The 12432-nt window shown below is 38.3% G+C and overlaps 2 protein-coding genes across 14 annotated transcripts in view; one reads left to right on the forward strand and one right to left on the reverse strand.

Moving 5' to 3' along the window:
• Positions 1–12432, forward strand: part of ercc5 (excision repair cross-complementation group 5) — a 149214-nt gene that overhangs the window by 46682 nt on the left and 90100 nt on the right. The window contains exons 7-10 of the mRNA XM_067986704.1: positions 505–637; positions 2094–2177; positions 5261–5357; positions 6596–6893. Coding sequence (XP_067842805.1) covers positions 505–637; positions 2094–2177; positions 5261–5357; positions 6596–6893 — 612 coding nt within the window. The remainder of the gene's footprint in view (positions 1–504; positions 638–2093; positions 2178–5260; positions 5358–6595; positions 6894–12432) is intronic.
• The window catches only part of zgc:172121 (uncharacterized protein LOC337599 homolog), a 37449-nt gene continuing 33437 nt past the window's right edge, over positions 8421–12432 (reverse strand). For 3 of the 13 annotated variants that reach the window (XR_010963283.1, XM_067986414.1, XM_067986416.1), the window contains exon 8: positions 8421–9865. Coding sequence is in view for 8 of the 13 variants with exons in the window: in XM_067986414.1 (XP_067842515.1) it covers positions 9795–9865 (71 nt within the window). In the remaining 5 variants the exon portion in view is untranslated. Of the gene's footprint in view, positions 9866–10153; positions 11689–12432 lie in introns of those variants that run through there. The other 10 variants (XR_010963282.1, XM_067986418.1, XM_067986420.1 and 7 more) reach the window with 5 other exon arrangements.

The raw sequence follows: 12432 nt of genomic DNA on the forward strand, positions 1-12432 counted from the left end.
GATTGTGAATTGTAAGCAATTTTGTGCTGTAGACTCCTGCCATCTAGGGGCTGTCAACACTAGTCACACTTTCTCTTTACCAATTTCTCCTCTCCTGAATGTGTTGACTTCTGCTGGGTACACTTCCATGTGTCTTGCCTAACTGCCGATTATTCATGTGTGAGCTTTGACAAGAGTGTTGGGGGACATCACAGCCAAGCCTGATCTTGTTCTCAGCAAACATTCACAAAAGTGCACTTCCAACAGGATTCTTTGTTGGGGGTCAGGAGTGGGAACTTCAGAGGATTTTTTGTTTTGCCTCTTCTTCCGCAAGCCAGCGGAAAACTGTAGTGCCCTTTTCATCATCCCAGCTGACCTGGCAATCTCATATTTTGGCTATGACCAATTTTAAAGAATGTGATAAAATCATTGTTAAAGCATAATGATAAATGCTCAATTTGTGGCATAATGAATATGAATCATGGTTGTAATATAGTTGGATTCTGATTTATATTTATGTTGCAGCTGAAGGGGCTTTAATGAAGTTAACTCGAGGACTGAAGGATGAGTCTATGGCTTTTATCTACCACTGCCAGAATCATTACTTCTGTCCTATTGGATTTGAGGCTACCCCTTTAAAGGCATCCAAAGCATTTCGGTGAGTATGTATAACTCTATAACTGCACTGCTTCTTCCCTGGATAGCTTATCAACTCTGATGTTTAAGTATAGGTTTCAATGTTGGACTATCTGTAAGAAAGCTCTAGTTCTATTTAATTTTCATCATTAGAATGGCACAGCAACACTGCAATTCTATCAAGAAAAAGTTAAATATTGGCTTTTCAATTGAACCATTAGTTGCAAGTATGCTTCTCTAAAAGTAAATGTCTATAGAAAGCTTTAAAAAGACAGATCAGAAACATATTGCTGCTAAAATAGACAAGTTTTAAAATATTTAGGAAACTAAATAGGTACCATGAATATTGTGACGAGGCATGGTTTTCAATTAATGGACTAATCAGCAAAAGATAATTGGACAAAATTGTCGGTATTTTGTGTATAGAAAGCCTCCTACTACTACAGTACTAAAACGTTAGGCACCTGTAGTATGTGGAGGATGTTGTAGGAAGAAGGTTAGGTTACTTTTTTGTACGGTCATATAGAATAGAAGCATCTTCCACATGTCACAGGAACAGCCCAGGATGTTCACCGGAATAGCCCACATTATCAACATGAAGAACTCGACAGACACCTTTTTGACATGACTGTATATTTCAATTCCTATGTCGTGTAAATCCACTTCCCTTCATAGAACGTTACAGAACTAAATCAGGCCATTCATCCCATGAAGTCCGTGCGGGCTTTATTTTTCTAGATGAGCCACCTAATCTATTGCCACTCTCCTGTTCACTTCTCATACCTTTTAATATTCCTCTTTTTTAATTCCCTTTAAAATAAATTCTGGGCTCTGCTTCAGTAACAATTTGTGGCAGAGAATTCTACATTCTAACCACCCTCTAAAGAAATTTTCCCACTCCTTTAATTCTTTTTGTGCTTTTCTCAAATTTGTGCCCTCTTAGATTGTTTCCATTGCTGAGGCAATACATCATTATTTACCTTATTACCAAATCTTGGAGACCCTTCATTAACCATATCAGCAATAAGGAAAAAAAAACTCTAGCTTCTCAAGTCTCTCTTCAGAATTATAACCTCTCATTCCTAGTAAAATCCTACTGAATCTATGCTGCACCTTTTCCTTTGCTTCAGTCGGATGCCCAAAACTGTGTGTAGTATTCCAGTGGTGGCCTAACTTGGGTGTGGTACAAGTTCAGGATTACCTCCTCGCTTTCTATTCTATGACTCTAGATTTAAAGCAAAGGATTCTGTTTGCCTTTTATGCGCTTATCTATATGCATTGCTGCAGTTTTACTCCATTCAAAATCTTACCATTTAAGATATATTTTCTTTCCCCATTTTTAATTCCAAAATATTTAATTTCACTTTTTTCTCCTAAACTGCATGGCAACAGTCTGTATTACTAGCCTAGAAGAAAAGGGAAAAAAAAATTCTGTTTCCAATTATGTATTGTGTGTGTTTTTTACCCTTTGATAACAGAGGAAAGCTCCCACTTGACGAAATGGAATTTTGGATTTTAATTGGCGAACCAAGTAAGAAACATCCAGCCATCCACTGCAAAAAGTGAGTTTGGCATTTAAATATTATGTTGCTCATCATATAAGTAGACTACAATCAGAGGTTCCCTGTTGGCTCAGCTGGGTCAAAGGATGAGTACCTGAGCCATACAGAACATAAAGGTCAAAAGCAAAAAAATACTGTGGATGCTGGAAATCTGAAATAAAAACAGGAAATGCTGGAAATACTCAGTAAGTCTGGCAACATCTGTGGAGAAAGAAACAGAGTTAATGTTTCAGGTTGATGAGCTTTCATCAGAACTGGAAGAAGTTAAAGATTTATCAATTTTTAAGCAAGTAAAGAGCCAGGCAAAGTGGGGGGGGAGGGACGGGAGGAAAAAATAAAAGGGAATGTCTGTGAAAGGGTGGAGGACAGGAGTGATTAAATGACAAAAGGGATGATGGTGGAAGGCAAGGAGGGTGGTAATGGGACAAGAAACAAAAGAGGGGTCTAGAGGAGCTGTAAACAACAGAACCATTACCAGCACTTGCACCTGTCCAAAAAAATGGGAGCAGTGGTTATGATCTGAAGTTATTGAAATCAATGTTGAGTCCAGAAGTTTGTAAAATGCCTAATCAAAAGAGGAGATGCTGTTCCTTGAGCTTCCGCTGAGCTTCACTGAAACAGTGTAAGAGGCCGGGGTTAGAGTGGAATGGAGAATTAAAGTCCTCCGATGTGTGTTGCTTTTTCCTCGACAAAGGATTCCCCTCCACTGTAGTTGACAGGACCCTCAATCATGTCCGTCCCATTTCCCGCATTTCTGCCCTCATCCCTTCCGAGTTTAATTCTGTTGAGGATAAAGCAATGCAAATTGTACACACAACAAAGGATGAAGTTCCAATTTGTGAAAATTAAACTGGACTCATTGGCCTCAATATTAATCCCCCCCCCACAACAGTGTGGGGTGGGGTGCGGAGGTTCTGCCATTTTTACAGCAGCAGACATTGGGGCATCTGAGTGTTCCATGTAAAGGTGGGGCACTTAATTAATATTTAAATTGGCCGACCTCCACATCCCCCCTCCCCCTATTGCTGGGGACCGACCTCCTGTCACTGGAGTTCCCTCCTTCCCACCAGCCAGCCTGTCCATTTGGCTGGCTGCCAGGCAGGAGACTGAGCTACAAGATGTTAATTAAGTCCTACCATTTAGATCGGCAGGACCTCTGCGTCCCCGGCCTTGCCGGCTTCTTTGTCCGTTTTCAGCCTCACCAGTACCCTCTGCACTTCCCCTGAAATATCGGGGCCATTAACAAAGTTCAAGTGGTAATTTTTCACTTATAGTGGCTGACTAGCATAATTTTACTTAACTTTGTCAAGTGTTTTGCAGGAATATCGACTATATTGTACATATAATCCAGTGATATCTAGAATCAGTGAGCAGATATTTATTGTCCAAACTATTTCAATAACGTTCAAACAGGACTGATCTTCCCTCATCACCTGCCTCTAGGAAAATAACCAAAACAAGAAATAGGAATTGCAGTGTACCAAATTTAACTTTTATGGCTGTAGCTAAATTTAGACAACTTGGATAATTTTTCAAGTCTTAGGAAACTTAAATTTTTGCTCAAATGTACAGTTCAGAAATTATGATGCATGATACCCTAAAATTTAATATTTTGATTAAAACTTGCTCCAACAATTATCCTATCTGTTCTGCCCCTCACCTCACACCACCACACTTCATGGAGGGGGCTATTTTGTGGTCTTTTATATTATGGAGTTTTAGATTGAGAAAAGCTCACGGAGCCCAAAGATCAAATAGACTATGTACAATTTCCAGTGTTATAAATTCTGTAAGAGAAAATGTTCTTTCAGATACTTCTCCCCACAGGTATACAGTGTTCAGCATTTGAGAAATGAGAAGCATTAACATAGGATTGTTCCTTTACTCAAGTTTATTATAATCCAAACCTAGATATAAACAAATATGACCTTTAAGCAGGGAATGCGACTCAACCGTGGAGGGTGATCAGTCTTCATAGCGGAAGGAGAAACTTTCTTCACTGGTGTTCCCTGGCATCCCTTCTTCAGGATCCCGGATCCTTGGTGCACACCTTCTCCAGGCAACATACAATCTTACACCTCTGCTCTTCTTATCACAAAATCTTTTGACTGGTCAGAGCCCTTTCACCTTTTCCAATCCACTCATGTGGAGCTGGCTGCAGATCATTGTCTCATCACAGCTTTGAAGCTGTCTGACTAATATGCAGAGTCTGCAGCTGTATCCTGATAAGGCCCCTTTTAAACAATGCCTTCATTTACAGTCATGTTCGTTGTGTTTCTAGTCTCAGCAACATCTTTTACGACCAGTCCTGCCAGCCTTTCTACTGAACAAATCCTTAATTGTTTCTCATGATCTAGATTTTAATTCCAGATTCCTTCAACTCTCTGCAACTTAATTTCCTGAGGGAGATGAATAACCACAGTAAATGTCCCATATTTTGTAAAATTGCTCCGACTCCCAAGATAATCAAGCAAACCTCCACGATATCTATTGAGCTTTAGTCATGTTGTTCAGCTATGCTAATTGCTTTCAACCAACATTATTAAAAAAAAAATTGGCTGGTCATTATTACATTACTGTTTTTGGGATCTTGCTGTGTGCAAATTGGCTGCTGCAGTTCCTACATTACAACAGTGACTATACTTCTAAAGTACTTCATTAGTTGTAAAGCGCTTTGGGATGTCCTTCGGTCATGAAAGGCACTATATAAAGTCTTTTTGTTCCTAAAGAAAATATACCCAAATTCTCCCAAAAAGACTGGAACTGTTGCATATGTAATTCTGTGTATAATTATCTGTATAGGACATCCAATTTAAATAAATCTAGTTATTTCATTGACTGTTTTATTAAATGTAATTTTATTGCTGTAGATATGCTTCTTCATTAACTTATGTTGATTGTGTGGTTGGAAACTTTAATCAGTTTATCTGAAACTATTTCAATTGCTGTGTTGAGATGATAATCTGAAGTGAGGTTGATTTCCTTACAGAAAAGAAAATCTGTATCCTTGCATTAATTTCAAATTATCTAGGGTTGCAATAATTATGTATCCACTAATACAATGACTATATTTCTAATTTTAGGTGGGCAGACATAGTGACAGACCTGAACACTCAAAATCCTGAATACCTTGATATTCGAAATCCTGAGAAGGGTATACAATACAGAAAAACCAAAAAGGTATCAAAGAAAAATATTGGACACCACCATAAATTTTATGGGAATGTTTCTGTAGTGTGGTAAATGATAACTGACTTAAGTAATAGTTTTGTACTTATAATTCACAGCATAAGATTATTAATGTGCATCACACTACAGCATGGTCCCAGCAGGCAGAGGGTTAGGTCTTGGGAAACTGGTATTTGTGATCTCCAAGATCACTGTCCAGAAGAGCTGGGTACAGAAATGTGTCTACCCTACCCTTTGTAAGAGGTGGTTATGGTACACTTGGATTATGAGTTGACTTTTCACATTTTGCAGTACTTGGAAACGGTGAGGGGCAGCTTTAAAATCTCCTAATGTGTTTGTTTAAATCTTGCTCCAAGGTTTTTTTTAAGTGGGACTAGTAGCTGTGGGACTTTCTCTAATAATAGCTTGAACCTACTGTATAGATCTAGCAGGGTTTTCAGTGACATTTTTTCCCTCTTTAACATAGAGGTATCCTCTTTTGTCTAATGTCCATTGGCACATCAGTTAAGTCTCGGTCACTATGAGTATGCTGCAAGGATGTGCACAAGAGTGACCAAGGATAACTCCAATGTGCTGCTGGAATCCAGCTGTTTACTTACAAATGAAGATATTTAGTAACCATTGACTACTATAACTTTGATGAGTAAAGCATTAAGCAAAGCCTGCTTTTGACAAACCAACACATAATTTCAGCAAATCCACCATCTGGGTTAACATCTGGTTTTGAGTAATCCTTGACCCATTTACCTGTTCTTCCAAATGAAAGAGCATTTGTGGAAATAAACAACATTTGGGGGGGGGACTGGGTGTGGAGAATAAATGGAGTATAAAACAAATTACACTATAAATGGAAAACACTCTTACATGTGTGTAAGATTTACACGAGTACCAAACAATGAAACTTGCCCTCGACACATTTTGCTCTAGCAGGAGTCTTCCTTGCCTAGCATTAGTAGAAACATTGGTATGTCCCTGTTGGCATTGCCTTACAAGATGGAACACAATGCCCTTTATAGTGCTGCACAAAGACTAGTAAAATTTACTCCATCTAGGCAATTTGCAACTTTGCATTTGGGAACTGAGCACTGCTACTATTTGAGCTGCTGGATTAATTTGGTGTGAATGCTTTAACATTAATCATAATTCAAGCATCACTGCAGGGTGAAAACTATAAATTTAGCTTGTTCTAAACATTGCCTTAATTGTGGTTTGATTTGGTCTCTAATTAGGTTGGTGGAAACTTGCATTGTATAATAGCTTTCCAAAAACTGAACTGGCAAAAATTAAGCACTTGGATGATGAACATTGGAACTTTCAGATGTGAAACTCATCCAACGGTATCAGAATGCAAGGCCAGTAACTCTGCCATTGGCCTGGAAAGAATTATAAATGATCATGAACCATCAATGAATGACGAGAATAACAGCGATGGATTTCAGCAAGCATCTGAGTGGAAGCAAATTTCAAGTCCATACGAATACAGAGATGGCGGATCTCCTGAAAGTGAGACTGATGAAGAAAGTATTGAATGAATTTAAGTGTACAGTAGAATGCACTTGTGGGATTGATAGTTGGGACATAAAATGACTTGGGCATGTTTTAGAGTCAGAACTTAAGTAGGTATTCCAACTGTAAAATGTGGTCAATAGAAATTTTGTAAGAAAAATGAAATTGGTCTCAGCAGCAAAGTATACAAATTGTTTTTCCAGTGATGTTAAAGGCGTTACAAAAAGTGCAGTCTAAAACCTATGCTATAATTATGTAATGCATAGGCCAGTCTGTTGTATAAGTGTAGGGATTAAAATCAATAGAAGCACATTGAGGGATTGTTAGACAAGACCTTGTTTTTTTTTTCAATTTTTCAGTAGTTTTTTTTAAATGGTAAGAGTGAGTTCCAGAAACCATTGTAAAGAAAAACAGAATCATCTCTTTAAAAAGAGATTACATTTTAAAATGAATAAAGTGCTCTTCCAATTTATTTAGGAGTTGAATTGATGTCTATGCAGGGCACACATAAGAAATACAATTGGTCACACAGAAGTGGTGTGGAGAATATATTGAGTACAGTTCAATGTAGTGGGAAAAACTGCCTTATAGATTGGCTATTTAACTACTAGTATGAAGTTAATGGAAAACCATAATTTTTCAGCAATTTGATTTCACTCCTCTCCTTGAACTGCTGATTTTTATTTTGCTCTATTGTTACAGTATACAATTTCCATTAAGGTTTTCTCTTCCAACCACTTACTAATGACCCACCTTTTCTTCAATTTATCTGCAGGGTCTCAAACTCCTGGCTGAATTTTATTCTAGATTAGCAGAGAACACTAACATTCAGCAGGAACATATTTACAATAAAATAAGCACCTGATTAGAACATGTAAACAAGAAAGTTAAATTGCCTATCTTACGTGATCTTTCACCCTGTGAATGAAAGCGCTCATATACTGCAGGATACATTCCCTTTAAGCTTTTTATGATCAGAATAGTATAGTATCCTTAAGATAGCCCCTTCCTGGAGGCAGAATAATGGTTCCAGTAATGCAGCTACATTATATAATTTTTAATTCCATTATAAGTGGCTAGTAGGAGGAACTTTGATATTTGGTTGAGTGCTTCCATTCAAAGAGAAACAAAAGCTGTAAAAGGCAAGTAATAGTGCTTCATTTCAACCATCTCTACACACTAATCTCTACTCAATCAAGACAAAACATCTGGTCAGAACAGGTATCCTAAATTACAACCCAGCCAGGGATTTCTAAATGATAATACAAGATAAAAATGACAGTTGCTCCAAATGGAAGCCTTACAGTTTATATCTAGCATGATCTTTGTAAGATTGGCCAGAGATGGAACAGTAGTGTGTGGCAAAAGATTCTTTCAGATCAGAAGTTTTCTGCCAGAGTGGTAGTCATTTGAAGTGGGGTGAGGTCAAATTAGCGCTGTTTTAACTAGTATGTTACAGGACCATCAGTATCACCTGGCACAGGTTTAAGCCCTACCAAAAGGTGCAACCTGTTAATGTGGTTGTTGATGAAAATTGGACAAAAACAATTAATGAAAATTCATTTTTATTTTAATCAAACCAGGAATACAATTTTATTTCCTGTGCCAGGATGCAATTCAGATTGGCCACTGTTATCAGAACACTCAATACCTTTTGACAGCAGTGCAGCTCACTCTAACTTGCATTTATACAGTACCTTTCATGTCTGAATAATGTAAAGTTGCAATAAACGAAGCAAACAGGATCCAGATTGTATTGCCAAATCAGTTACGTTCAAATCCCCAGAGGACCCAATAAAAGTTGTACGGTGCTCTGGTCACTAACCCTAAGGATGAAGTAGGAAAGAGCAATGAGGTTGAACCTACTTCAGCAATGGTCAGCTTCATAAGTGAATGTCAGAATGAAGAGCTATGAGGAATTATTTGATAAAACAGGACTTACATAAGATACTTAATGGGTCAGAAAAAGTAAAACCGTAACAATACTCTTAGCTAGAGTAAGGCAGTAGGACAAGAGTGTGAAGGGCAAATTTATGACAGAAGGGAGAAAATATTTCTTTACTCTGAAACAGGTTGCCAGAAAGGATGACTAAGGTCAGAACATTTAAGTAATTTAAGAAACAGCTTGCTGCTATAACGGGAAAATGGTAGGATTGGTATTGTGGAAAGATGAGATCAAATAGGCCTCCTCATCCAAACTCATGTTATAACCACCCGCATGTGGCCATTCTTCACGTGTGCTAGGCTGTGATGCCCTGCACATTAGAATAGCCTACTAACATTCTGGCTATGAAAATTCTTGGGATCTAATTGCAGTAGCTGGAGTTTGCCTTATCATAGTATGTTACAGCACAAAGAGTTCATTCGGCACATCGTCAGTGCAAGGGTACCTAATTTGCACAGAGCCAGCAGTTTTTAAACAAGCATAAAATTTAAAATTGTTCTCCTCAATCACTCAATGTTGCAATAAAGCTTCTCTTGCAACAATTCAAAACATTAATATTTCATAATAAATTTCCATGGAGCTACTTACTGATGCTCAAATAAAGCAAGAAAATTACCATGTAATTAGGTTGTTTTACAGTAACCTAGCCACCATAATATACATCAAAGATGAGGCAGCCTATCTGCTGATCAAAATGGGTATCTACACAGTATGGGAAGTAGTCATTTTGGGATATTCCAAAGTAAAATTTTTGAACAGCCAATGTGTACTTTCTCCCATTTGGAGATTAGATCATGAAGCTAAACAAACAGTACATTTGAATAATTAAGAATTTTACAAATTCACCAAGCAACCAATCTGTTTAATTTCATTTAACAGGCTAATGGTATGTACAGTATTTAATAGAGACTAATAGTCGATAATTGCAATGAAAGTTAACAGCATTCACATTCCTCTTGCCAATACTTGAAGCTCATTTATGTGACATTCAGTTTTAGAGTATCTCGTAGCTCTGCTATATCAGCTGGGGTAGTTCTGCAACAGCCACCTATAATAGATAGTTTTTAAAAAGTACAAAATTAAAAGGGTTCATTCTTCAGTATTATTACTAGAGCTCAGATGCTACAACCTGTGCTTCAGCAAACATCCAGCTTAACTACTATATAACTGTTAGTCAAAGATAGATACCATTATCTACCAACTAGATGTTCCTAAACAAAATATTTATGTTTAGAATCATTGTCAAGGTTTACAGCATTTGAAATGCAGATAGTGAAAATAACAGCAAAAGGGCAATTAAGATTAGAGCAGAGAATTCCTGTTTAAAACTTGCTGCTTTTTTTTTCAAAAAATATACTTTATTCATAAAATTTGCAGCAGTACATACAATACAGTTGTCATATCACTTTCCAAACATACACAATACAGATTATACAATTTGCAGGTTACGTGAAGTACAGCTCAATGAACACATTGGACATAATTACAATTCATGACACTCTAGGGTGTCTCATTGCATCATACTCAACACGGATTATTGCTTACAGATTCATTTCTGGTCCATTTCAGATTCATTACAGGTACATTACAGCAATTTGAATTTTACATTCTGCCCGAGGGGGTTTTTCCCTGATTGCAGCCCCTCGGTTTACAATGGCGGGAAGGCTCTAAACGGTTGCCTTTCCCCACAGGGCCTTTGCGGCGGCCGCACCCAGCCTCAGTGCATCCCTCAGCACGTAGTCCTGGACCTTGGAATGTGCCAGTCTGCAACACTCGGTCGAGGACAGCTCCTTGTGCTGGAAGACCAGCAAGTTTCGGGCAGACAAAGGGCGTCTTTCACCGAGTTGATGGTCTTCCAGCAGCAGCTGATGTCCGTCTAAGTGTGCGTCCCCAGGAACAGCCCGTAGAGCACAGAAACCTGTGTTACGGAACTGCTCGGGACGAACCTGGACAGATACCACTGCATCTCTCTCCAGACCTTCTTTGCAAAGGCACATTCCATATGGAGATGGGTGACGGTCTCGTCTCCACCGCAGCCTCCTCTGGGACAGCGCGCTGAGAGCCCTGGAGTGCATGAAGGATCTGACGGGAAGGGCCCTTCTCACCACCAGCCAAGCTAGGTCTTGGTGCTTGTTTGAAAGCTCTGGCGATGAGGCGTTCTGCCAAATGACATTGACAGTCTGCCAAACTTGCTGCTGCTGGAGATAGGGTATTCTTACTGCAGTTCATCCAATAGTGCATTTGGGCTCCCCAATGGCTCAGCTACCCAGGTCTGAGTTATCTGATTACAGTCAAAGCAGTGCTACAACTGGCCTCAGTGTCCTTGTGTTGACCCCTGCTGGAAAGTGCACAAAAGGTGAACAGTCTCAGACATGGCTGTGATGCACCTCACAGTTTGACACTCACCATCTAGGCTCACATTTAATAACGAGTGAGGTATTCGAGGTGACTAGGGCCAATGAAACCACGTCAGCAACTAGTAAACATCTTCAGGAGAGAATGAATGAGCACTTCACAATTAATTAATTACTTTTGAATTGCAGTCACTTGTTATGTAGCCAATTTACACATAGCAAAGTCAAAACAAACAGTAAACGAGATGAACAATTAATCTGTTTTTGGTGGCGTTGGGTGAAGGAGAAATATTGGCAGGACATGGGAACTACTCTTCAAATGTTGCCGTGTGATCTTTTACATCATTCAAAGAGGCAGATGGACCTTGATTTGATGTTTCATCTGAAAGGTGACATCTTCGACAATGCTACATTACTCAGTACTGTACTGAAGTGCCATCCTAATATATGTGCTCAAGTCCTGGAGTAGGACTTGAAGCCACAACTTTCTGGTTCAGAGGCAGCACATCAACTGACCCTTAAATGGGAAAAAGGGCAGAAGGAAAAAAAAAGGGATTTGTTTGTAGAAGACTTAAGATTTCTTACAAACTGATTCATGTGTTAGTGCCAATGCATGTGTTTATTGAAAAAGAACTATTGTTTTTGAGCAAAATCTATCCAGTACCAAAAAATACCATAGGTAAAAGCATAGTAAATTTCCATACTTAGTTTGTTGAACAGACAACATATGCAGAAACTATTCTAGATCCAATTATTAGTAATGATCCAGGTATGGGGTACACAAGAAAGAAATAGGGAAGCATCCAGGATCAGTAATCACAGATCACAATACCACTGGAACTGAAATCCTCATGGGGGTATGGAAAAAAAGATTATGGCACAAAAATGTTGGACTGTAGAAGAGCAGACTTTGAGGAAATGTGAAATTAGATTAGAAAAAAGGTTAATTAGAATAAATTAATGGTTGAGAGATCCTCAGCACAAAAGTAGAAAGTATTTGAGGAAATGTTGGTAGAGTTATAATTGAAATTTATTCTAGAAAATTAATAGTTTAAAGAGCAACCAAAACCAATGTGGTAGAGGAGTTAAGCATATCATTTAGGGAATAAAGGAGTCTTTCTAAATGTACAAAGAATATTATAGACAGGAGGATTGGGCAAATCAAAGATATAAAAAGCAAGTGAAAAATGTAATGAGAACCCAAGAGAAATGCTGAATATAAAGTTATTGAGAACATCTGAAATAACAATAGGGATTTTCA

The sequence above is a fragment of the Heptranchias perlo genome, chromosome 6 (genome assembly GCF_035084215.1).
Source record: "Heptranchias perlo isolate sHepPer1 chromosome 6, sHepPer1.hap1, whole genome shotgun sequence".
Taxonomy (NCBI): Eukaryota; Metazoa; Chordata; class Chondrichthyes; order Hexanchiformes; family Hexanchidae; genus Heptranchias; species Heptranchias perlo.